Source organism: Cynoglossus semilaevis, chromosome 1 (assembly GCF_000523025.1).
Source record: "Cynoglossus semilaevis isolate Cse_v1.0 chromosome 1, Cse_v1.0, whole genome shotgun sequence".
Taxonomy (NCBI): domain Eukaryota; kingdom Metazoa; phylum Chordata; class Actinopteri; order Pleuronectiformes; family Cynoglossidae; genus Cynoglossus; species Cynoglossus semilaevis.
Window position 1 is genome coordinate 4,286,556 of NC_024307.1, and position 27,166 is coordinate 4,313,721.

A 27,166-nucleotide genomic window follows, 5' to 3' on the forward strand; every position below is an offset into this window, starting at 1 on the left:
CTCCCCCCCCCCCCCCCCCCCCCCCCCCCCTTCTCTCTCTTTATCTGTCCTTATTTAACTTTATGAGTCCAATATCCGGAATTAATCATCTGTCATTAAACCTCTGTTGTTTTTGCCAAAATGCAAACACGCGCTCCTTTCCTTTATTGTGGCTTTATTGTAACAACTCCCTCTAGCGGTAGATTTGCGTAATGTCCTGCCTTTTGCTCATCCCTTTTGGTGTATTTTCTTATGAATATTTTACATGTTTTTTTTTATATAATAATAAATGCAAAACAGAACTGGGCGAATGACATTCTTGCCATCGCCTACAACGCCGAGAGAAACAATTCCTGCAGACAAGTTTATCTTGAGAAGATGTGAGTGACTTCCTCCTAATCTTCACAACAACAACAACAAAAAAAAAACAAAAACAAAAAACATTTGGTGTAATTTCATCCTGACTCTGATGATGTTCTCACTGTTTTCAAACCCAGATACGTTCGCATTTCTCTCCAGACCAACAAAGATGGAAAGATACCGGTGAAGAAGTAAGTGTCCGTGAAGGCATCTGGAGAGGTTCACTGGTCTCTGGACTGTTGATGCTCAGTCGGATGTTTCGCTTTGTTTCCTCAGTATTTACAAAATGTTTCCTGCGGATAAGAAGAGGGTGGAGAGCGCCTTGGCCGCCGCACATCTCCCGAAGGGAAAGGTCAGGAATCCAACGTGTCGGATGAAGAAGCTGCTGTGTTTATATTTATATTTATATTTATATTTATATTTATATTTATATTTATGTTTATATTTATATTTATGTTTATGTTTATGTTTATATTTATATTTATATTTATATTTATGTTTATGTTTATGTTTATGTTTATATTTATATTTATATTTATATTTATATTTATATTTATATTTATATTTATATTTATATTTATATTTATATTTATATTTATATTTATATTTATATTTATATTATTTATGTTTTTTTTTTAGCATGACACAATGAAGCCAGATGTCTTCACTGAAGCTGCCTTCAAGGCGTTTCTGTACAGTCTCTGTCCTCGACCGGAGATCTACGAGATCTTCACTTCCTAGTGAGTCACCTGATCCTGTTTCATGATATGTTTGTCTACATTTATGTGTGTATGTAAATATAAATATATTCCCCAGCTCTCCAGAATAAAAGTAAAATAATAAAATGCCCCAAACAACCACAAAAATGACATTTTAACAAGACCAAAACAAGAAAAAAAAGCATTTTACATACTTTATATACTAGTACACGCAGAATCTTTTCCTAGGCTTAAAAAAATGGGTCTGTCCTTTAAACCGTTCGTCCAATCACAATACAGAGGCCTTGATTCCAACACACGCCGACGAGTGATGCTTTTGACTAAATCAAAGTGGTTCAGCTTCAACCGCAACGTACGCACGTTTGACAGAAGAAAATCACATTAGATGATCTGTAGTAATTATTGTTATGTTGATTGAACTCATCGTGAAGTCAATGTAATTATAGACCAGGCGTGGGCAAACTTTTTTTTAATCGCAGGCCACAATTGTCCTAAAATTGAACAGAGGGGGCCGGGTCAGGAGTAGATAGATGGAGCGTTCATGTAAACTCATGCATAAAGGCTAAAATGCGTTTATTATTTTTATACGTCATCTATTGGAGAAACGTGGGTATTGCAGGAAAAAAGCTGAAAATAATCATAATACAAATAATATAAAATTATATAATTTTGAAAAGTTTGGTGGGCCGAATTAAAGAGTTGAACGGGCCGCATCCGGCCCCCGGGCCTTAGTTTGCCCATGCCTGTTATAGACACATACATTTACAAGTAAAACAGGAAGATTGAGAAAGAGAAAGAGAGAGAAAGAGAGAGAGAGAGAGAGGCTTGACTAAAGCTAGTCTAATTGGCCTAGTTATTATTTATATCCAATATATTGAAAGCTATAAATACGTGTCGAGAGATTCAGAGCTGCTCCTGCTCTCACATCAGTTTTAGCCAATCACATTTTTCCAGGTCATGCAGTGAACTTCCTGGCCTGGCCTCAGGTGGCGGCAGAGATGATGTGATCGTCACAGCTCGCTCTATTTTCCTCCACAGTTCCACGAAACCCACCATGACGAAGGAGATCTTCACCAAGTTCCTGAACGAGAAACAACGAGATCCCAGGCTGAACGAGGAACTTTTCCCACGTCTGCGTCAGGATCAGATCAAGGCCCTGATTGACAAATATGAACCCCAGACAACTAACTCTAACAGAGGTGAGGCTGGTGGGATTATACCCCCACCCCCACCCCCGTACCCCCCTGGTCTGATGATCTCACCCCTGTGTTCTCTGTAGGCCTCATTTCTCCTGAAGGTCTCCTGCTCTTCCTGTTGGGACCTGAGGCCGCGGTCGTCATGCAGGACAGACTGGCCAAGTGTCAGGACATGACCCAACCTTTGCCCCACTACTTTGTCAAGTCGTCCCACAACACATACCTGACAGGTCACATGTTCAACTCAACTTTTTTATTTCATCTGTTCTAACTATTCATCATTAAGATTTTTTTCGTTTGGCAAAATATTTGGTATTTTTTGGCTAAATATTAGCTTTGTTAGTATTCATATTAAGGGTTAAGTTAGCATTTTGTAATGTTTAATAATGTTGAAATGTTTCTTTTTGTTCAGTTGGCTCTGGATTTATTTCAGGATAGGCTAGTAATGTGGTTTTCAGAGTGGGTTTCAAGGGGGGGCGGGGGAAGAGGACGGGGGCCTCAGAAAATTGGAGGGAACTTTTTTTTAATATTTATATATACATTTATATCCATTGTCCAGAACCGTAAAACATGATTCTGATGTTTCCGATGGTACATGAACGCAACATTAGCATGATAGCGTCATAATCTGTGTAAACTTGGCACCGTTTGCTTACGTTATCAAGCTGCTCTGCTCTTCAAGCTAGCGTGTAGCTAGCTAGCTAGCGCATGTTCGCTAATACGTTTATAATGCTAAACACTTGTAGCGATAATTGAAAAGTGAACAAAAGTAAGAAAATTCATTCTTAAAGTTCAAAGTTTCTTTATATAATTTGTAACATTGTCTGTGGGTTGACATAGGGGGGTCTCCAGCCAGAAGCTAATGCTGTTTGGGGGAGCCTTAGCATGGAAACGAAAGCTAGGAAGTTCTTTTTTTATGGCAACTCTGAGCTAATTCAACTTTCAGATATGTCTTAGTTGTTGGGGTTTTTTCTGTCTGTATTTTATTAGTATTAGAAGAATTGTTCATAATTACTAATAGTAATATTTTGACGCATTTAGCTATGTTTTAGCTTATTATGCTAGTTTTTTTAAACCATGTATAAATTTCAACTATTTATTTGGCTACATACCTGACTAACAAATAACCATTGTAGCTTATTTGCTCTGACTTTTTGTGAATATTTTGCCTAACCATATGTTAGGTTAAGTGACGTTATGTGTAATTTATGGCTCTTTTATGGTTCCTCAACCTTCATTATGGCCATTATTATTATTATTATTATTATAACTATATCTTGTCTTTTATTATAAAAAATTGTAAGATCTTTTCTTGGCCCCAACAACACAATATGTGAAGACAGAGTAACATCAATGATCTATAATACTGTGTCAGACAGAGAACATTCTAGACTCATACAGAACTGTGTGTCTGGACCCTGCAGCCGGTCAGTTCTCCGGTGTTTCCTCTCCGGAGATGTACCGCCAGTGTTTGCTGTCTGGCTGCAGATGCCTGGAGTTGGACTGCTGGAAGGGAAAACCTCCGGAGGAAGAGCCAATCATTACACACGGCTTCACTATGACAACTGAGATTCTCTTCAAGGTAAACAAAGGCATTAGATATGAACAGTTATTCTGATTTATTTATTACTCTGTGGATTTCTAGTGAACTTTTCTGTTTTTTTTTTGTTTTTTTTTGTGGTTAAACCTTGGATTCCTGTGGACGCAGCATGCATTCTATCAAAGTGACTTCTTCCTGTATACACTTGCATTCTTGAAGTTGTTCACGCACTGATAAAGAGAAAGACTCAGAATGCATTCTGGGAATAATGCTAAAAATGCTATAAATTCTCAGATTACCTCTTCATTCATGTCTATGTGCAGATTAAAGAGCCAGAGAATGTGACAGCCTAACTGGACAGTGTAACACACACACACACACACACACACACACACACACACACACACCTCATGCTGGGGAACCTCCTCCCTCTGCTGCCTCTTCATCCTCTCAGACCAACACTTCCATTTAAGGTCAGCCAGAGTTCTTCAGTCTGCAGAGTCCTGACAGAACACCTCAGCTCGGTTCACTGCCAGACTGTAGATCTGATCTGAGCCTCTGACTTTGGGGCTCCTGCAGTCGTGCAGTATTTTTTTGCAGTTCATGTCGTCAGGTCTAAATTGACAAAGACTGAAATCCTGTTGTCTGTTTGTGTTGTTGTTGTTGTTGTTGTTGTTGTTGTGTCAGTGTCGTGTTTTCAGCTGAAATGTATGTTTACATTTCAAATTCAGAATGCATTCAAATCATTTTAACATCAGGCAGTGTTTTTTTTTTCATGGTGTCTGTCTTGGTTCTGGCCCAGGTTCTGGAAGAGTCTTAAGTGGAAAGTTGTTACAGTAAAACTCAGAAACTCTCCACGCCCGCAGCCTTGGACGAGACAAAGTATTTAAAGTATTCAGTGTTTCCCCAACCCTCACACTCTACAGTTTAATTCAGTACTGCAGTATAAAAATGAAACTGTTTTAAAGAACCAATCAAAGGACACTAAAGAATTCCATAGGTCAACATGTTGTGCTCTGTCTCCCCTGTAGGGGGTGCTACAAACAAAATGTTAATAAATGTTTGTTTTTTAACTTTAATTGATGTTAATAAATGGACTGATTAACTCATAGAAAATTTTAAAGTTAAGTTTAAAAATGTTTCCTTATGTGTAGTGTTGTCCAATATTACCTTTTCGCTGATATCATCCAGATACTTAATTTCCGATTCCAATATCAACCGATACTCATATATGCGGCCGTTGCACACCATATCATATTTTCACAATGACAATAATTCACTTTCACTTCAAAACATATTTTTAGTTCACATCATCTGGTGAAACCCAGGCTTTGCTTTATCAACAAAACATATTTTTAGTTCACATCATCTTTGCTTTATCGGGTTTTCACAATTGTAGGAAAAGCTAACTGCTGCTAACAAGTCTTACCAATATTGCGTAATTATGCTAATATTTTGGACGATAATATTGAGTTGTCTAATATTATCTAATAGTATCATCACTACATAAGGAATATAAAATGTAATCATTATCTAGTCACCGGCCGGAGGTGTGAGTGGTTTTTGGGGCAGGAAGTGGCCCCTGGACCAGGACTTTAAGACAACTGCTGTCAAACGTCAGCTGAGACATGACTTTAACTAGTAAAAACCTAACTATTTTTAACTCCTAAAGGTCGCCAGCTTTTGGCGTTTTTGGAGTTTCTTTGATGCGTAAGGACAAGCACTGACTAAACATCCTGTGTTTCTGTTGTGCAACAGGATGTGATCGAGGCCATCGCTGAGAGCGCCTTCAAAACTTCCCAGTATCCAGTTATTCTTTCCTTCGAGAACCACGTCGATTCGTAAGCGCGTTCCCAGTTTCATCATAAAAAAAAAATTCAAGTACAAACAGTGACAAACAGTGTGTGAGTGTGTGTCGTTACAGGGTGAAGCAGCAGGAGAAGATGGCCAACTACTGCAAAACCATATTTGGTGATGCCCTGCTGACTGAGCCGTTGGACAAATACCCTGTGAGTTCATCTCTGTGACACAGCTCGCTGTCTGAACAATACATTAGATATGGTTTATACAGATGGGGGGGGGGGGTTTAAGGAAATGCATTTAAATAAATCTGATAAAGTATCATACAGTGTGACTCATTGGAGAGCTGCAGAATAACATCCTCAGCACACGACAAATAGATGATGGGGGTTAGAGAAGCAGCTGCTGCATGGATGTTGTTCTGGATACAGCTCTGATTCCTCCTCTTTTTTTTTTCCTCTTCTTGATAAAAAATAATTAATTTTGAAAATCTGAACATACGACAAAATAGAAGAGATCTACAAATTAAAAAAAAAAACATTCTGTCATTATTTGTGACTCAACAGTGCCCCCGGAGGTCACCCTCAGTATATATTTTAGGTCCACCAAATTTCGCAGGCATTTATTTCAGCTATTATTTTTAAATTTTGTTATGTTTTATTTCAGCTATTATTTTTAAATTTTATGTCAATTTATGCCCGTCATTTTTTTTAAAGATCAGCTCAAGATCTTAGAACCTTTTAAGCGAACGGCTCTGAGGTCACCAGATAAAATGTTGAATCTTGTCTTTTCTGAAAGGTTTCTGAAAATAGGAATTACAGTGTTTTATATAAAGTTCAGTGGAGAATTTAAACACATTTCTGTGACTTGACAATATTCATATCTACAAAAGGGGGGCGCTATAGCCACTGTGTTATTGTAGTTATCAAATAAACCCAAACTTTAGTCACTCAGGTAAAATGAGAAAGAATTAACTAAAGTTTGATTTGATCAAAAACTGTGTCTAAAGAAACCAAGATGGTAATAATTTGATGTCATCCTGGTTTGACAGGAGATTAATTTGACCTAATCTGACCTCCATGAGAGTTGTTCGGTGTCCTGCCGTTTGTTCTGTGAAATCCTGATCGAAAGCTGCTTAATCCTTAAGCCGGATTGATTTTCTCACTTTCTTAAATGATTATGTCCAGCTGAAGCCAGGCCAGCAGATTCCCAGTCCGTCAGAGTTACTGGGAAAAATCCTCATCAAGAACAAGAAGGGCTGCCACGAAAAACCAGCCCAGAACAAGAAGACCGGCCCAGACCTGACCACGACCACGACCACGACCACGACCGTGACCGCAGCCACAGCTTCAGCCACACAGGAGCCCGCGCTGAACACCCAGGAGAACCAAGGTGATGAAATGCTCAGATTAAAGTGTGGGTCAGACCCGTTTGGTTTTTCCTGACAAGCCAATTAAATGTGAATTCAGAAGGGGACGCAGCTGTGGAGGACGCAGAGGAGCAGGAAGACACGGAGGAGCAGGATGAGGAGAAAATGAAGACATGCGATGAGGTGGAGGAGGACGACCGCACTTTCACTGCGTTACATCATTCCTGCCTCGTAAAAGCAGATCAAGTGTCAGCCCACTTCCTGTCAATTTCCTGCAGGGCACAGCTGGACAAGAAGTGACAGCGTACGAGGCCATGTCCTCCCTGGTCAACTACATCCAGCCCAACAAATTTGTCTCCTTCGACATCGCCAAAAGTAAAAAAACACACAACGCAAAATTGTTTATTACATCACACGCAGCAACAGTGGAGTAAGTCTGCCTTGTTGGGAGTTGTGTAATCCCCGTAATCGGCTTTTCTCTTTTCTTCAACAGAGAAAAACAGGAGTTACGTCATCTCGTCTTTTGTGGAAACCAAAGGGGAGGCGATGATTTCCAAGACGGCTGTTGAATTTGTGGAGTATCTTTTAAGACTGTGTTGCACAACAAAAATAAAATAATTGGTGTCCAAATGGAAAGAAAATGTTTACGTGACAGTTTAAATCTGTGACATTTTCAGATACACTTTTTTGAAATTCCTCCCAAACAACAGATGCACTTAATTAACTATACGTGTATAAAAATATATATAATATATGTACGACAGAAAATGTCTGCAGCCTGATGCAGTTTTTAAAGTTGCAAAAACCTATGATTTAGTTTAAATTTAAATTTCTCAGACTGTTGACTCATGTCTTATTTTTTTTAACCAGGTGAAGGTCAGTGAGCCTAACCCTGACCTTCTTGACCTGACCAGGGTCTTTCTGGTCAGTCAGGATAGAAGATTGGGGTTTTATGTTTTTGCAGAAGGCGTAAAAACTCCCTCCACAGACAAAACTCCGTTCTTTTAGCTTCAAATACTTCAGTATTTAACATTACTGTCATATTTCCTTTTCAACTTTGTTTTCCTGAAGTAATCCTCCTCAGGTACAACAAGAGGCAGATGAGCAGGATTTACCCCAAAGGAACAAGAATGGACTCCTCCAACTACAGCCCTCAGCCTTTTTGGAATGTCGGCTGCCAGATGGTGGCGCTCAACTACCAGACAATGGGTAGAATGGACACTCAAAGCGTTGATTTGATACCGAAGTGCTTCATGTGTTTAGTTGAAGATCATTGAGGCTGAACTTCTAGTTGTCACCACAGCGAGGCAGTGTTGCGCCTCTGTGAGCTGCTGTTGTGTTGTGACTGCTTCTCCTCAAACCTTCTCTGTCCCTTATACATCAGATCATTAGCAAAGATCCACTGTGTGTGTGTGTGTGTGTGTGTGTTTTCTTCAGATTTCCCCATGCAGCTGAACCTGGCGCAGTTTGAATTCAACGGTCGAACAGGATACCTGCTCAAACACGACGTGTTGCGTCGGAGTGACAAGAAGTTCGACCCTTTCTGTGACAGGATTGACACGGTGGTGGCGAGCACGCTGACCATAAAGGCAGGTTCAACACCCGTCCTCACAACAACATCACCCCCGTCTGGAAATAAAACATAGAACTGTTCAAAGATTCAAAGCATTAGAAAAACAAAATTAACTTTTTTGCCGATATTATGCAAATACTTTCTGATTCCGGTATGAACCGATACCGACATAGCTTGGCAGTGGTGTCCTGGTGGTTAAAGAAGTTAAGTGCCGCCTACTCACTAAGGTGATGGGTTAAAGCAGTGTTTTTCAATTTATTTCTGCCATGCGCCCCCTAGGGGCCAGAAGTTTTTTCACCCCACCTCGAATTGAAATACTATTGCAGGTCTGGTAATGTTTATTTATTTTTCTGTTGCTGCCACCAGCATTCTGTATAAAAATAGAATAACAAAATGGGCTGCAATGCTGCCATCTAGTGACTTTCAATTTCATATACAGCCGTTTTAAAAAAAATATATTTTTAGGGCAAACATCATTCAAACTTTCACTTTCATATACAGCCGTTTTTAAAAAAATATATTTTTAGGGCAAAAATCATTTAGTGTAACCCAGGCATCGTTATCATAGGGTTTTCATTATCGGAGGAAAAAAACGATAACGAATCTTACAGATATAACTCAATTGGTCGGTTGATAACGTTGTCAGTTCCATACTGTAGCGGTTGGCACGCCTGCCTAAGAAACAGAAAGTTCTGGGTTCAATTCTCAGAGGGACCACATGCTGGCGTAAGCGTATCTGACCTAAATATAGGATCAATAAATTTCACTTTTTATTTTCTTTTAGTTCCAATGCAGTGAAACAGATAAACCAACAATCGCAGCTTACAGCTGTTTTAAGTCTATAAACTGAGCTCTTAATTGCAGTCAGATTTTCTGAGAAGTCAGCGTGTGTGTGTGTGTGTGCGTGTGTGTGTGTTCACACAGTTTTCTCTGCAGATTGAATGCAGACCGTGTAATAACACAAGCCTCCTGCTGAGGCCGATACAGAGTTCCTGGTATTCAGCCGACTCTGCATGAGCCTAAAAACCCAGGATTCTATTTATATCCACCGCGCCCTGGTCACAGATCCATTCCACACAACGGGACGCGTCCATGTTGTGAAGATTTCACGCGTGAACATGACTCATGCCGTCTTGTTTCCTTCACTAGATCTATTCAGGACAGTTTCTATCCGACAAGAATGTGAAGACGGGAGTAGAGGTGGAGGTGATCGGGCTGCCCGGAGACCCCAAGAAGAAATACCGCACCAAGTGGTCGACCACGCCCAATGCCATCAACCCAGTGTGGAACGAGGAGCCTTTTGTTTTTGAGAAGGTGCAGAAAACATGGTCAAAATAAATGACAAAAAAAAAACAACGTTTCTTCCCCACGACTTCAATCTTATGTCACGAACAGATCCTGCTTCCAGAATTGGCCTCTCTACGGCTCGTGGTCCACGAGGAGAGCGGGAAGTTTCTGGGCCACAGGATCATCCCAGTTGATGCCCTTCTATCAGGTCATCCATGCTGCATGACAATTTGCATAATTTAAAATTCACCCCAGGCCTCAGTCACAGGAGCTGCAGTCTTATCCCAGGGTTGGTTTACTGTATGCTCTGCAGGTTTCCATCACATCTGCCTTCGCAGCGAGAGCAACATGCCTCTCACTCTGCCCGCGCTCTTTGTGTACATCGAGGTGAAGGATTACATCCCCGCTGCCTTTGCAGGTACTTGGTTTTTTGACTCAGTGTCTTCAGAGGAGGAAGAAAAGCTCTGCTGTAATTGAATCCATGCGTCGACACTGACATCAGTGAAGACGATGTAATTGAATTGTAGTAAACAGTATAGGACCTTCAACATGGTCCACCACTGGTGTTGTTCTTAAAACTCTTCCCTTATGCGTTTCCCTCCACCTCAGATTTCACAGACGCCTTATTTAACCCGACCAAAGGCACAGAGAAGACGACAAAGACTAACAAGGAGGTGAGGTGACATCTGCTGGTGTGAACGACCTGCTTCAACCTGAGCCCGTCCAAGAAACTGGGCGCCTTCTTAGAAACTGGAAAACGTTTCCTGAAGCCTTGGCTTTTTTGTTCTCCAGTTTCTAAGAAGTAATCAGATAAATATGATTTTTAACATTGTCCTACTTGGAAATGAACTCCGTCGATACGGCAATCATCGTCTTCTGTGAATTCAGACGTTGCCTTGAAAATTTACAGGGAACGATCAATGATTTCTCACCGCTGTCAGGCACTGACTCTGTCTTGTGAAAAATAACAAATACAACCAAAAAACCTTGAAAGGCATTTCAGATTTATTTTCCTCCAACAACATGTTTTCCAAGTAGCACATTAGGAGTCGAAGAGAGATTCAAAGAAACAGAACGCACAGAACGTCACAGTGACAGGGAGAACAAGGCAGAACAGTTCAATTGAGGGCAGTGGTTAAGGAAGCTGACTGGTGTCCAGAAGGTTGCAGGTTCTAATCCACAGGCCACCAGGTTTGGAAGGTTGCAGGTTCTAATCCACAGGCCTCCAGGTTTGGAGCACGACACCGTCCCCTCACACTGCCTCCAGGGCGCTCACAATAATTCACCTTACTAAATACACTTCCACTGGGTGGCAGCAGGGGGTTTAACTGTAAAAAAAAAAGCGACTCAGAGCTGTTGAAGAAAAATTTCTGGCAGCAGGGGGTTTAACTGTAAAAAAGAAAGCGACTCAGAGCTGTTGAAGATAAATTTCACGTCTTTCTTCAATTCCTGATCTGAGTTTATGTCTTTCTTCAATTCCTGTTAGTATAAAATCTGAGTTCAACTAAATAGGCCTGGGTTTCACACTATGTGAATAATTTGGGACTAAATTGAATTATATATATATATTTTGTGACCGTTTTGTTTGGTGGTGCACTGTAGGATTTTCTGAATATACGCCATGGTTCAAAAAAGGTCAGGAAACACTGGTTAACTAGTTAATCAGTAATGTCCTAATTTTTTTAATCAAACCTTTGGGTTACGATATTGACTCTGTGCCAACAGTCGTCCCTTTCCTACGTTTCTCCGTATGAGTTGCCTGCTGTGGTCCAACCACCTGGGGACAAAGCTCAGCCGAGCGATGAACCTGTCTCAGGTACTGAAGCTTAATAAAAATACTGGTTGTGACTTTTGGACCATATTGTTGTATTTGATGATCTGTTCAATCGCCTGATTGTTGTCTCCTCTAGAAAAGCCTGCTTTGGATGTCCCTTTGACGACGGACGCCGAGGAGGCGACGTCTCAGACCCCACTGGACATAAAACCAGAAGAGGTTCAAACAGAGGAGGTGACGCCTGACGCTCCTGCTGTTCCTGATCCAACACCTGATCCAGGAGCATCTCAAACTCCTCCTGAAGCCACATCTAACACCGTGGAGGAGGAAGCTGTCCCTGAGAGTGAAGGAACCCCGGACAGGAAGGAAGACCCAGCTGAAGACAACAACACCATGCCTGATCCCAGATCAGATTTGAAGCCCATTCCCCTACCAGGTTTAGCACGGATCCCACCTCCTTCGGTCATAGAATCAGACGAATCATTGTCTCCGACTCCTGCGATCAGTGAAGGTAACGCCGAGGTTTTAAATGAGCGTAGTAGAATTTGTCACTCGACGCCTTCGACTGTGACAGCTGAAGAACTGACACAGCACAAGAACTACGTGAAGTTCATCAAGCGACAGGAGCGGGAAATGAAAGAGGCGGAAAAAAAATATCAGAAAAAAACAGAGGATCTGATTCAGAAATACAGCGACTCCTTCAAGTCCATGAAGAAGAAGTCTTCGCTGAAGAAAAAGGAGTGAGAATTATTTTATTTTTTTTCATTTCTTTACTTGTCCTCTTTGACATTCCTAAATTAGTTTTCAAACAGTATTATGAACAGGAGGAAAATATTTCCTCTTTTAAAAGACGAGCCGTGGATGGAGTTGATGGTAGTTCGGTATCATGTGAGTGCTTTGGCATTTTAGGATAAATCACTTCAGCGTTTTAGGATTATTTAATAAAGTAGTCGATTCCACTGCTGACTCTCAAATGTCGAGAAGCAGGAGGCTGTGCTGTAGAGACGCTTGGATTTTAATTTGTGGTGACCAGGCTGGACGGTACAGGTGGCTCCTCGGTCTCTGACGTCCTCGACCTACGGTTTCACTAGTTAGTGAGCAGGTTGATTCTATTGTTTGTGTTGTTTTTGTGGAAATTTTTGCCCTTCGTTATGGCTTCCAGACATAAGTCAGACTCCTCTGATGTTTGTATGTCGTAGATTATGACGTTAACACGTTGTTAGCGTAGGTGGGTGACGTAGATACTAATGTACAGTATGTGAGTTCTTACTTGAAAATTAAGTTACTTTTATGCTGCAGGGAGTTCCGATATACACCGAGGACTCCATCTGTAGTGCTGAGACCTTCAAATGGTGGCATGCGGTCTATATCTGGCCCACAAGTCAACTATTTGCGGACCGGCTTTTTTATTTTCCTGTTACAACATTTTCAGAAAAATATTTCAGAAAGTCATCCCAGGACTAAAAGTTAAATCCTTACTTTAATAAACTCTAGGTCAGGGGTGTCAAACCCATTTTGGCTCAGGGGGCTGCATACAGTCTAATTAGATGTCAAATGAGCTGAACCAGTACAATCATAACATAATGAAGTCCACGTTTTTGTTTTCTCCTTTGTTTTCGTGCAAAGAAGTACAAGTATCATCAAGGGGGCCGGATTGAAGCCCCTCGCGGGCCGGTTGTGGCCCACGGGTCGTATGTTTGACAACCCTGCTCTAGGGTATTGTTTCGTTTTATAAGATTGTTTTGTAATTTTAATAATGTTAACACTCCAGTACTGCAGTAAAGCAGAACTGCAGCTGAGCCAAAAGCAGTAGAATTAATTTATAAACCCACTAATAAAGCTGATGTTTTTGTCCGTGTTACTATTTAGGTTAAATTCAGGGCCACGAAGAATTTCTCTCAGCTAATGTGTTTTTCTGCCTGGACGAGAGAATTAGATGATGAAGAGGATGCACTAAGCTTTTAGCATAAACACGGGTGATTCAACGCTGCATCAGGATTGAATCGCTGCCATGGACTTCCAGTAACTAAATAGCCGTGTCCTTAATTTATTACTCGGGGGTTTAGTGGCTGTTTGTCGATGAATGTTGATAAACATGACTAAATGTGCTGCTGTGTCACTTTGCATCCCCCAGGGAGGGGGGAGGCACCTCTGACCCCGCCGTGAAGGAGCGAGTGAAGGAGCAGAAGGAGAAGATGCAGAGTGAGCTGCAGTCTCTGTGGACGGAGCAGTACGATCAGCTGAAGAAGAAAAAAGAGCAGTTAGCCACAGAGGTCAGCGAAATATTCAATTTAATCTTCTGAACAGAAAAAAATATTGTAAAAAATTAAGAAAAGACAAAACTGACGGTGAGAAACACTGAATATAATGTCTTTTATTTTAGCTCCTTGTTTTCTTCTTCGGTGTTCCAGTTCGTAACCCTTCTGTTCTGCTCCTCTGTCTTCGTATCTCATCATCAGCGTGGTCTGCAGCAGCTGCTGTCACTGACAAACACTCAGACCTCAGATAGACAGATGCGGCCGCTCGCCGTTTACCGTAAAAGAGCTTCTGTGAGGCAGTGAACACAGAGACGGCTGAGAGCTGAGAGTCAATACTGGAAGAAATTACAATCATTAAAATAACCAGCTAATACATACATTTTATGAGAATACGTTATAAAAATGATCCCACCAAGAACGTAATACATGTGGCACAAACAGAAAAGTATGACTTTTATTTTATGAATTTCAGCAGCTACGCTTTCCCTGCAGTAATGGTGCACTGAGGCCAGTTGTTTTGTACCGCGCTAAAGCCCGAACAGCCTCTCCTCTGTACCTCGCTGGCCCAGACTTATAGTACCCCAAAGGCAATTGAGCTGAAGTCAGTGACTGTTGTTTATACCCGGCTAAGCGGCGCGATCGAGAGCGAATCTGACAAAGTCTTCAAACTTGTGGGTCCTCGCCAATACTTTGATTTATCAACTTCAGGAGGTTTTGTCCAGGAAACCCCACGAATAAGTGGCCCTAGTTCTTAAGATAATATTTCATTAAGATAATATTTTAATCTTAGTCAAGTACTTTTGCTTTTAAATGACCTAAATGATCAAATTTTACTACCAATTAGAGGTAATAAAGTAGATAATTATAATGATATCTTATTTTAAATAGATTATTATTTTCTTGGTAGTAACATTTATATATATATATATATATACATATATATATATGTATATATATGTATATATATATATATATATATATAATTATCTGTGTACGTGTGTGTTACTTTTAGAATTTTAATAAGTCCTGGTTCACAAACATCATTATTTCCATTCCCGTCAGAGTAGCTTCTCCTTCATTTATCTCTAACTGGTGATGAATTATGATGCGCTCACATCTCCCATGAAGCACCTGTTCTTCAGTTACCGCAGTTTCACCTTTCAGTGTTGCGTTGTGTTGTGTCTGTGTTTACAGGGCAAACAGCCAACCTTGTAGAGACACAACTCTCATAAGACAGAACGCTCAGTCAAGTGCACTAGGGCCTCGAGATATGAGCTACCCCTTAAATTCGTAAGCAACTTTTTCAAGATTTTCCTTGTGTTACGAGGAAACGTCTCAACTGAGCTAAATAGGGCCTCGAGATATGAGCTACCCCTTAAATTCGTAAGCAACTTTTCCCAGATTTTCCTTGTGTTACGAGGAAACGTCTCAACTGAGCTCAATTTTTCCACTTCACTGGAAAAAAAAAAATTTACCAATTTTTGTAACAATAATATAAAATGTTTTCTTAATTGTTATTATTTTATATTATCAATATATTTTTTTATATCTATGTTTTTGATGTTTAGATAATGGAGGATTTTTTGGTTAATTTATTAACAGTATATTTCTGGGGGGCTAGTACTAATAATTGGTTTTTAGTTTTTTTTTTAATGGGGAAAATTCAATCGAGATACGAACGGATTAAACACGATATTGAAGCCTCACTGTATTTACACAAAGTTGCCTCTTCAGTACGCAGTACTGTAAAATGTCAGGTGACAGCGGTGCGTGAACTGAACAAAATTAAAGATGGCTGGATGTTTTTTGTTCAATCCCAAAGAGTAAACCTAACGCACAATAGTTGCAACTTATTTATTTTCGATTTTAAATCGACTTGTAATAATACTTAAACATTAATTAATAACAAAAAACATAGACCAAAGATAAATAAAACGTATTTATTTGACATAAATGGTTGTTTCGTGAAGTCACTCGTCATCTACCTAATCATCGTCATCGTCTTCAGCCGCCATTGCCCGCGAATCGTCATCGTCTCCACCTGCTTCCACCAGCTGCTGCCGATTACCTGTTCCGTATTTAAGTCTCTGTGGCTCTGAACGCAGTGTCAGATCGTCTGGTCGTCCATGTCAGACGTCCCAGCTTTCGTGAAGTTAATTTGTGTTTTGCTTGTGTGTTTGTTTGTTGTTGCAACTGTCTGTCATTCACCCAGTACTCGCGGTGCGCGTAAGTTCACGCCGCCGCACCGTTAGCTCGTAGCTAACCGGGAAAGCATTATTTTACTTCCCTATCGCCTGTAACAACCACCGCAGTTAATGCCGATCAGAATCGATCACAATCCCGATCACCGCCACCTCAGCGCCTCACTGCTTAGAGTTAGAGTCTGGATGTAGCGAATCCCTGCCATGTTGACCCCGCCCGCTCCAGTCCCTTTGGAAAACACCCGTCTGTTTAGGGACCGTCTCCAAGTTACTTCAGCCCCGATTATTGAAATTGAACCGCGAATTTCCCCACTGTAGGATGAATAAAGGACTTATCATTACTTACCACAGCATAATAAACTAAGCTAAGTTTTATTAGTCTGTGCATTTTATGGTTCTTAATGATAGATACTTGGGATATGGCTATCTATCTATTTATGTGCTCTGCTGTGATTGGGTCCTATTCACATCTTTGTTAGTACTATCTGATCAGAGTTGGACCCAATACACTGTGGACCAGACAGAGTGCCCCCCAGTTCTGTCTTATCTCCAACATTTTGAGGTCCCTGCATGGCCTTTAACTCTGGAGGACAGAGATTGACTGCCTTTTCAGCACAGGTTCAACAACCTCCATCCACCCTAGTTCAGTTAGTTGCTCCGTCACCATCCCTGGTCTGTTTCTGAACCAAGTGTGACGGTACCTGAGGGTTTCTGGGATAACCCTGATGGGAGCAGACCCATCCTCACCAACTGATCCATTCTGTTCACTTAGCCCAACTCCTATACCAGTGAGGCAGCCAATACCTCACTGGTAGGGTTCTGCTGTGGAGAACAACTTAGTGGAACTACCCAACATCATCCTGTTTCTCCTTTTAGAAGTTCTCCCAGGTACTCCAAAAGGTCTTTGGACATAGCAGACATAAAGACATGTAAGGCATGAGATGTGTTACAGGTGTTACTGTCTAGAAGGGGTATAGATGCTATATATGGTATGGACAGACCATAAAAACCTTGGGTATCACCAAAAGACTCATCTTGCCAGGCTAGGTTCTCTTCTTCAGCAGTTTTTCAACTTTGTAGTGTCCTGTAGCCCTGGTTCCTGAAACATTAACTTTCTTTAGAGAAAGCCTTTCCAGTTTGCGACCACTCCAAGCCCCGACACAATGTACCACTGGGACTCTACCAAAACTAACTGGTTCCTCTCTGCCACTAGTTCAATATTTTCAGAGACTCTTACTGGCCTACCATGGTCTGGAGGGAGCACTGTCGTCCTAACTGTTGTGCACAGGTTTAGTAAGATGGCCCGTGTTGTTACCCTACCTACATTAAGCTTCTGTTTGACAAGGGGTCTGCACACCCTGTCGTCCTGCCTGCCAGGATCTAAGGTGTCCGTCTCAATTGTGGTCTCTAATGGATGGCCCGAGTTTACATCCATATTTTGGAAGAGATATATACGGTCTCGATGGGTGATTCGACAAGCTTTTTCTCAGGGTTTGACCCTTAGTTGAATGGTCAGACAGAGTGGGTTAAACAGAACTCCTTAACCCTCTTCTCTGAAAGTCTTCGGTGGGTTAAGTATGCCCACATATCCTGAACAGCGTGTACTTGGCTTCCAACCTTCATTGGTTGGTCCTCCATTGAAAAGAGAAGAGAAGTTAGTTGCCCTTCTGTACAGATATTCGCCCGGGTATGTTACAGCCACCATTCTTAGGTACCAGTGGACAGAGGGTTTGACTGTATAGCGATGACCTTTCCTCCCTTGCATAGTGATCACTTTGATGGTGCGTTTTGGCGGTCACATTGCTGTTCCGATGGTTAGTTGTTGTCCAGCAAAGCAAACCTACACTTTGGGTCTAATGGGCAACTGGTTACTGGCTTAATGTCAGTAACAATCACCGCAATCTTTCCCATCAGACTCTGTCAGAATCCCTGACATCACTACTTCCTACTGATGTGTAGTCCTCCAATCAGGTCTTTGTTTTACATCCTTGTTAGTTTGGCCCACATTCTCTACAAAGTTGCCTTTGTAGATCCTTTCAACTTATACATCTCTTCTTCGCTATTGCTAGCAATGGGCAACAGCAGAGTCAGCCAAAACTTCCCCAGTCCAGGGCTAAATATAGATGTTGGGGCTAAAACTTTTTGAAGAGTTAATAATATTAATCTTCAATAATTTTATGTAAAAACAATAATCTACTGTCATGTAAAGACCATGATCAATTCCTAACCCTAGCGGTAAGAGTTTTCGAGCATATCCTACCCCAAACCTGCCATTTACTGCGGTGGTAAACCAACACCACCTTTCTCCCTCATTGAACAGTGTTGGAAATAATTTCACAGCATGCAAATTCTATCTTTTGAACAATTCCAATTCTTCCATTGTTATTTATTTCAAACGTAGGTTATGGACAACGTAGTTAGCATCTCGTTTACGTAAGGTCACACCATAGCAACTGCACAGGTATAAGAGGTTGTCGAAAAAAACTTGCTACAAAACTCAGCCACATTGTTGGTTACATAAACTGCTACAGTGCTACACTTTACAGTGTGTGTCCAGGCCTCGCTGTGTGAAACACTTCCTTCTTTCTGTTCCCACAGAGACTGGCCACACTGATGGAGTTGGCCACTGAGAAACACGTCAGCGAAGCAAAGATCCTGGAGAGGTGTGAACACACATGCAACACTTTCAGGACACACTGTGATGGGTCTGCAGAGCCGCCTTTAATTTAAGGCCCTAAAAATGCTATCATGTGACTCTGTTTGTGGTGTGAACAAGCTAAAAGAAAGTAGCACAGAGTGTGTGTCCGTCATCTGAGGAGGAACATGTAGTTTTTGTACAGAGGATGGCCCCCAAAAATGAGCTGATCCCCACAGTGTGCCGGCTGACGTTCGTTCTTGGCTCAGCTTTGGTGCTGTTTGTGTGTGTATGTTGTTATCCCCAGCACCCAGCTGGTAGATGGGTATCTCAGGGCAACCATTATCTAACAGGTGTTTAAACAGCATCAGGGCACTGAAGGCAACCCTGTTCATCTCCCTGGCATCAACCGCACAGACACTAGCTCCATTTTCATAGGGGTTTTTTTTTTCTACTGCAAATAAAGGGTCAGATCAGGGACATTATCCCTGTAACTCTTGTTTATTTTATTGGACAACTTTTGATGTTTAGGTCAAATTTTCTCAACACTGTTTTCAACATATTTTGCAGTGAAACCAATGATGGCAAGAAGAAAGCAGGCTCAAAATCTTCAAAGAAAGGGAAGTGAGTGCTTCATGACCTTGCCTTGAAAAGTTTGTGCATGCTGTATCAAGTGCCAATCACTTCATTTAAAAAAAGGGATTTTTTACATGAACCTCTCAGATATACTTCTCTGTGGCAGCACAAAGCACGTGAACAACAGTGTCAGTATTTGATGATTTTCCAACAGGATGGTCAGAACTTGAATTATAAACTATTATTATCTGTTTTTAGGCTGAAAAAGGCAGGCAGCACAGAGCTGCTGGACGAGACGAGTCAGTCTGATTCTGCAGTAAGTGAACCTTTTTTTCTTCCTTTGAGAAGTACATAAGTGTTACATATTTTCGAAGCAAACCCTGCTAAGGTATCCCTACCGTCTCAGAACTAAAATACTAAAGTCTGACCCTTTGTCGTGGGTCATCAGAACAGTAGTCCACGATGTGATTCAGGAGATTTTGTCCTTTGTGGTTTTGAGGACTGGGTGGAATTGAACCTAAAACCTGCTTTATGACAGGGATCCTACTATTTTACAATAAGAAAACCAACGTTATTTTGGTTTTTTTATAACCAGATAACATTTTGTGGAATAAATGTAACATTAATATTTTTGTATTATAGAACAGACGAGTGTCACATGAAAGGATGTGTTTGGCTGTTTCGTCAAATCATCAACTTTCCTGGGACTAAACTGGTTTTACTTTCAGTTCTTTGAGATTGGGGCAAGACTTGTAAATGGATCCAAAAGTACACGGCGTGATGCTCGATAGAGGCTTTGAAAATGGCAGAGAGTTTGTGAAAGTGCTTGGAATTCCACTTGTGCAATGCTGGAGCGGCTAATGAGTACAGGATCACGGTGCACAGTATCCTAGCGGAAGCTTAGTTGAGGTGAAAAAGATCATTAATAAGAAGTCATTGGAAGAAGCCACTGTTGGGCATTAGAATACAGATTTGTTGTGGTGTCCTCTATCTAGAAGAAACGGATGAAGACAGTTTGATGACACACAGTACCTGAGGTATGGGTTACAAAGTTGTATGAGTGAAAAGCTGCAGGAGAAATCCTTCAGATCTGCAAGAATGGAATCCTCTGATAGAGGCACTGCTTGCAGAAGAGTTTAAACTGAAACAGTTCTGTTCTTCTGCTCATGTGTATCATGTGGAAGAGTGTATTTGATGCATCGACTCCGGCATGACACGTATCACGGAGAGTGTCCGTCTCCGATACTTGTGACTTCTTTATGAAACACCGTCTCCGATACTTGTGACTTCTTTATCAAACAACAGGCTGCAAAAAAAAAGAAGAGAAACTAAAGGTGAAGCTTCTGTATCTGCTGGTCTGTTCGACACCTATTGTACTTAACAGTGTAGCTATGGTTACAGGGAGCAAGTGTCTGAGGATTTGAAGCAAACGTGAAATAAATATCACTTTGGGCACAGAACAATACTCACCTTTTGAATATCTGCACAAATGCCACAGACACAGAATACTGTACATGTGCTTTGACATGTGAAGGCAGACACTTACTGTGTCCTTCAAACTCACAGCATCCTACACACGCACACACACACACACACACCCCTGCATGTACAGTCATTCACCCACACACACCACCCACACGCACAGACCCCCAGATCTCCCCGCCCCCGACATTTTCTCGCTGAGTGCAGGAGGCCCTGACCGTGGACTGGAGCTGTTTACCAAGTAGAGCAAATCCGTGAGTGGCGGGTGACTCACCGGCTCTCGTTGCTCCGTTTCCTCTTAGAGACTCCGACCTGCTGGATGTGAGGTTAAAGACTCGGTCGTTTCCCCTCTGCCCCTTCCTCATCAACTACCTGCAGGGGGCGGCGAACCCTTCTCCTCCACAGCAGCTCGTTTTGATCAACTTAACCGACAATCGCTAATTAATTATCAACAGTCTTTAAAACACAATCCCGCGCTGCACTTAATTGGCAATTAGTTGCAATAAGTGGTGTGTCGCGTTACCGGATAAGTCGGAACCTGTGGTGACTTTTCCGTATTGATTCCTTTGCTCTGGTTGCGTCCCACGGGTGTGTTCTATTGTCTGTACTCTGTACAAACGCAGACCAGAGAAACCTGAGCCGATGAGTCGCTTATAGACTGGTGAGCAGTCTTCATTCTTCACCTGATACCACAAACACACTCAGGGTAAAACCGCTGATCGATGCGCATCAGTGACATGTGGTGTTTTTCATTGGTTGGTTACAGTCCTCAGAGTTCAGCCCACAACAAGAGGCTCTGAAGGAGAAACAGGCGGGCACGCTGGAGGACGTCAAGACGCTAACAAACCAGGTACAACCGTCGCTCCCTGCTGTTTTTGAACAAAATCATTCAAAATATTTGTCAGACGTAGACATACGTGCTGTTTTTGAACAAAATCATTCAAAACATTTGTCAGACGTAGATTAGATTTTACGACTACTTTTACTAAAAGACAAGAACAAACACGAACATGTAACAACTATGTCCACTCAAATTCTGAACTAATTTCATTTGAAAACTACAGTAGGTCAGTGATGTGGTGGTTGTCTCCAAACAAGATCTAATGAAACATCTTTAAACATCACAATATCATCTGCATACAAGGAAATATCAAACAAAGTAATTGAGGATTTGAGAGGAATCTAAGGCAGATTTTGACTTGAAACTCAGTGGTTCCATATGGTAGCAGTTATCACACCTGTCTTACACATCTGCCTTACACGCAAAAACGTCGTGTGTTCGAGCCCTAGAGGAGATGCATACTCAATGTCGCCTCCTGTGGAAGCTTGTGTGGGTTGCAGACTCAAACTGTGAATTTCCCCATTATGGTACAGCTGAGGGATTGCTGTATGGCCTGCTGGGTTTATTTTTTCCAAAACTGGTACAAAAGTCAAAGGACCAGGTGCAGATAAAAAAAAAAGGTCGAATTATAAACTAGCTATGTTAAAAAAGTCACATGTGGGGAAGAAACCTGGGGAATAGATGAGACAAAATGCTCATCCAAAAAAAACAAAAAAACAAAAACTCTGAATAGATGAGACAAAATGCTCATCCAACAAAAAAAAAAACAAAAACAGGTATATGTATAGTTATTCACATTCACTCTGTCAGAGGGTTCATCCCACATCCCAGTCCAGAACCAGTACCATATAACAAAATAAAACCCAAATTCTTGCTTTCGGATACTTCTCTAATGAGAACCAATTAGGATTGAAACAGCCTGTTAGTACTTAGCTGTGTTAGTGTCATACAGGAGTTGACCTGTTGTCTTCATCTACGTCCATGTCACGGCTTAGATGTTGAATTAAATGTCCATTCTGTAAAACACACACATACCACGGGACCGAAACAAATGTTTTTCCAAATGCACTGTGAGCCGCGGCCATCTGTCCAGGCGGCGACGGAAGCAGAAAAAGTCCAAACTCAGCTTCTTCAACAGTGAATGATGTCATCGCTCCACTCACAACAATGCTCGGCTGTACGTTAGTAAAATCTTGGCAGCGGGTAATGAGCAGAGAGATGTGAGGTGAGTTACGCACCAACTCCAGATGGATGCTGGGTTTTTTTATGTCTTAATAGTAGTTTTAATTATCAATTTTAATAATAAAAAAAATACAGGAGTGGAGTTGGTGTGAAGCAGTAGGTGGAGATGATGGCTGCTTAGAATCAGGGAAATCGACAACATTAATCTTGGGGGAGGAAGTGAGGTTCAGGTTCCAGCTCTGACCCCAGGTCAAGTCGGTTCGAGTCACTTTATCAGACTCTTTTCCGACGCAGAAATCAATTTTTCTTTTGTTGGGCCAAAAACCAAGGTGTTATAACAATGTCGACCTGTCAGTTGGATGAATAACTGCCGACTCCTCGGTGCCCGCAGCTCAACCTGGAGGCTATGAACGAACACGCCCACAAACTCAGGTCGCTGCCGAAGGAGGTGAGAGACGCCGTGAACGTCTGTGTTAGCGCTCACTTCCCCGACCTCGTGGACCAGGCTGGAGACACCAAGGTGGACGGAGACAGCTGCTACGGAGACGTCTTCCTCGGTTGAGTCAAATGTAGCCCACGGGCTGGACCGTAGGTGTAGGACAGTCATTCCTTTTGAATCTTAGATGTTTTAATGTTAGCCAAATTTCCGAGTCAAATCACTTCATTTTTGATCTTGTTCCGTCTTATACTGTATGGAAAAGAAAAGAAAACCAAAGCTTTGGTGGAGGAATTTTTTTATTTATTATAAATCTGCCTACATTATGTTGAGGTGTACATATTAAATTACAAAAGTAAAAACAAATATATATTGTGTGGTTCTATTTGTTTTGTTGTTTAATGTGAAAATGGATGGATGGATGGATGGGTTCTATTTGTTTTGTTGTTTAATGGAAATAATCTTTATGCATCTTCATAAATAACCATCACATTTGGTGAATGGGTTCCAGTCGTTTCTCGCTGCTACGAATCTCCCAGTCACTAAAATGGGACGATGACCTTCTGGGTGGAGGCCGTCACTCATCACTGAGACTTTTCTTTTATCTGAAGGAGCTTAAAAAAATAAGTGAGGGAAATAAATTTAAAAAAAAAAAGAAGGTTCGTGTTTTTGGTAATTTTTCAACATTTTTAAAGGAGACAAAGAAAATAATGAAAGCGTCAGTTTGTTGAGTAGAGGCTGTGTGAAGGTCGGGGTTTTGAAGTAGCTTCTAAACTTAGGAATAATGGCCAGAAGTGTGTTCTGTGAGGTCAGGGCTGAGGGTTCGATAACCGACTGTATAAATAACCTGTTGTTTCTGTCGGTTTCAGCTAATGCTCGGGCTCTTCATCCTAATTATGGCCAGTCTGGATCGTCTTTTTTTTTAAATGAATAGATTGTTCTGTATTCTAACCTACTTTTATCACTGTGTTATAAATTCAACCTTTTTTTCGGCTGAAACGTTCTGACATTCAGTGCATATCAATTTGATGCATCTGCCTTCGTAATGTTTGTTTATATGTTTCGATAGTGACAGTAACACTGTGTGTGTCATTCATGCATTTAATCTGCGCCCCTCTTCAATGGCACTGTGCCCCCTCTAGGTGGTGCGCCCCCCATTTTGGGAACCTCTGCCCTAAAACATTAATATTGTCAAAGCCTGGTATGCAGTCCAACAAGTCTTCACACAAATCAGTTTGTGTATTTGTCTGAACCGTCAAACCGAAAATCCGTTTTTTATCTGAAGGAGAAGGTTCCTTCATTCACGATCGCGGCCGCGCGCTGACTCAGTGGGCGCAGCAGTCTGTTCAAGGTTTCCACTCGTTCCCCCCCCCGTTACTGAGCGAGCGCTCCTTCTGAGTTTAAGGATGAGTGACATTTGGAGACACATCGTGTGCCTGTGAGTCCTGCCACCTCGTCCACAACAGATGAACCGTGAGCTTCGCAGCGTGAAACCAGTCAGCTTTGAATCACCGGGCTCATCGTCTCTCATGAGATGACGGCGACTTCAGGAGCTCGACCCGCGAGCACCTGCAATCGGACGCACGTAAAAAATACAAAATACAAAAAAAAGTACTTTTTTTTCCCAATCGGACGCACGTAAAAAATACAAAAAAAAAAGTACTTTTTTTTCGCATTCGTTACTTCTTCAGGTGTTATTTCTTCAAGCTTTGTCTCCTGATCAGACCAATGTTGTTTTGGGCTCGTGACCCCATTTTGACATCACAAATTTCTGGCAACCCCAGAGTTGCCAGATTAAATATATCTTTTCCAGTTACTAGACTATTTCTCCGACGACCCCATTTGAAAACCAGGCGACCCCCCCCAATGGGGTTGCGACCCCAAGGTTGAGAAACGCCGCTGTATTTTCAAAGCCACAACTTAGATTCAGAGTGTGAGAAGTCGACGTCCCATCGTTTCTTCTCTGCTGTCGTTTCCTGTGTGAGCTCTGACCTACAGGAGGTGGAGACGATCACACGTCTACAGTCAGTCTTAGCCTGGAGTGAATGCCATCCTGGGCAGATATTATACACCCACACACACACCCCCACACACACACACACACACACACACACCACCTGCCATGTGGCTGGAGCAGGCTGTGTGTGTGTGAGTGTGTGGGATTCAAGCTCAAAAATTCAAACATTCAAATCAAGGTGTTTTTTTTTCGTGTTTTTTTTTCGTGTTAGTTCCTCGTACGTTGCCCAAAGGCTGCAGGAAGTTGGGATTTGTTGAAAGGTCTCTTACACAATCCCATTAAAGATCTGGTTTCACGAGTGTTCCAGGAATCTTATCCCTCCAGCAGTCACTCGGCCTCGACTCCTCAACGGCAGCAACCGAGGGACCGGGGGCAGCGCCCCCCCCCTACATACACATGCAAATTCTCTTCTCTGATATATGTGAACGATGAAGTGCTCTTCTGTCTCTTCTCTGGTCGTACGTGACAGAAAGGCAAGCTGGGTCTCCTAAGCAGACCCTGTATATCAGTGGTAACTAATGCTGTTTTTTTTGGGCATGTGACCCCATTTTGACATCACAAATTTCTGCCGTCGATTTCGGTCGCCAGAAATTTGTGATTATACAAAGTTGCCAGATTATATATACATATATATATATATCTTTTTTTTTCAATTACTAGACATTTTTCTGGTGACCCCATTTGAAATCCGGGCGACCCCACATGGTGTTGCGACCCCGAGGTTGAGAAACGCTGCTGTATTTTCAGTGCCCAGTAGTTTATTTTACAGACAAACGAACTCTTTCTTTCTCATATTTCTAACCAGATCTGGTTTTGATTTGGTCCTCTCCGCGTTCGCTCCGAGGCTGTGCAGGAGCCTGATAATATCTCCATTATGATTCACAGCCTCTGTGAGGCTGAGAGCATCTGTCTCAGTGTGAGTTAAGAGGAGTGAAGCACACACCAGCCCTGTGATCAACCCCCTGGCGGCTAATTTTGCTATTATGTAACCCTAAAGACGTCTGATTGGACCTGCCGCTCTGTGAATGCAGTCGCAATTCAAGGATTTGATGAATCTTGGATTTCATGATTGAATTATTCCAATGTTGATCCAACCTGAACTCATCCACACGTGGTGCTGTACCTGCACGAAAATAATATTTACAAAATAAATACTTTACAAAAGAAATCCTGCGCGTCGTCGAAGACGGAGAATCGCTGTAGCCGTGGATACGTGGCTTTAGTGCCAAACTCTGTTGTTGTGCAGAGTGAAGGTCAGTGGAGACGGTTTAACGAAAAGCGAAGCAACGGAGTTGATCAGAAAAGCAGCCTTTAAACTGAAACAGAATAAATCAAACGTCTCACCGTTATGGACACATATCTGCAAAACTTTTTAAATTTTTTTATTTAAAAAGACTTTAGATCATGGGTGTTAAACATATGGCTCGTGGGCCAAAACTGGTCCCCTAGGGGGTTTATAATCTATGAATGAAATAACTGAGAATAAGCATAGCTAGATACATGAAGAAGCTAATATTGTTGTAACAGCCAAACGTTAGCTCCTGATCAGCTAGGAGTAATTATAGCATAGCTTAGCATTATTATTATTATTATTATTATTATTATCATTATTATTATTGGATGTCGGCTTCACCGCTCTGTTCCAGCAGCAGCTCACAGGCTGGAGGGTGAGGAAAGCTGCGGCGCCACGGTTACATTCACACTGTCATGACAACGTGCACTCGGTGTTGTGTATGGATGAGTCATCCTCTCTGCAAACTAATCATTCTCACCAGTTTTATATATAAACTATAGCTTTTACTCAGTGCTCCGTGTAAAAACAGGTAGGAATCGAACGCCCGCCAACTTTAAGCCCTGCAAAAGAAATTTAAAAAGAAATGAAATGGTCTTGGGCTTCAGGGACGTTTGGAAACGAGAGGAGACTGAGCAGAGGTTGTTTTT

At 41.7% G+C, this 27,166-nt stretch overlaps 1 protein-coding gene across 1 annotated transcript in view; it reads left to right on the plus strand.

Annotated features, from left to right (window-relative positions):
- The window catches only part of plcb2 (phospholipase C, beta 2), a 27,246-nt gene extending 3,709 nt beyond the window's left edge, over positions 1–23,537 (plus strand). Inside the window, exons 5-31 of the mRNA XM_008325428.3 lie at positions 280–359; positions 477–530; positions 616–691; positions 979–1,079; positions 2,097–2,257; positions 2,338–2,484; positions 3,679–3,836; positions 5,553–5,635; positions 5,719–5,803; positions 6,782–6,986; positions 7,064–7,146; positions 7,242–7,338; positions 7,457–7,541; positions 8,048–8,172; positions 8,401–8,552; positions 9,686–9,850; positions 9,932–10,031; positions 10,137–10,241; positions 10,433–10,497; positions 11,549–11,639; positions 11,734–12,337; positions 13,732–13,870; positions 18,655–18,719; positions 19,262–19,315; positions 19,526–19,583; positions 21,516–21,599; positions 23,164–23,537. Coding sequence (XP_008323650.1) covers positions 280–359; positions 477–530; positions 616–691; positions 979–1,079; positions 2,097–2,257; positions 2,338–2,484; positions 3,679–3,836; positions 5,553–5,635; positions 5,719–5,803; positions 6,782–6,986; positions 7,064–7,146; positions 7,242–7,338; positions 7,457–7,541; positions 8,048–8,172; positions 8,401–8,552; positions 9,686–9,850; positions 9,932–10,031; positions 10,137–10,241; positions 10,433–10,497; positions 11,549–11,639; positions 11,734–12,337; positions 13,732–13,870; positions 18,655–18,719; positions 19,262–19,315; positions 19,526–19,583; positions 21,516–21,599; positions 23,164–23,334 — 3,393 coding nt within the window. The 3' untranslated portion in view covers positions 23,335–23,537. The remainder of the gene's footprint in view (positions 1–279; positions 360–476; positions 531–615; positions 692–978; positions 1,080–2,096; positions 2,258–2,337; positions 2,485–3,678; positions 3,837–5,552; positions 5,636–5,718; positions 5,804–6,781; positions 6,987–7,063; positions 7,147–7,241; positions 7,339–7,456; positions 7,542–8,047; positions 8,173–8,400; positions 8,553–9,685; positions 9,851–9,931; positions 10,032–10,136; positions 10,242–10,432; positions 10,498–11,548; positions 11,640–11,733; positions 12,338–13,731; positions 13,871–18,654; positions 18,720–19,261; positions 19,316–19,525; positions 19,584–21,515; positions 21,600–23,163) is intronic.
- The last annotated feature ends 3,629 nt before the right edge of the window (positions 23,538–27,166 follow it).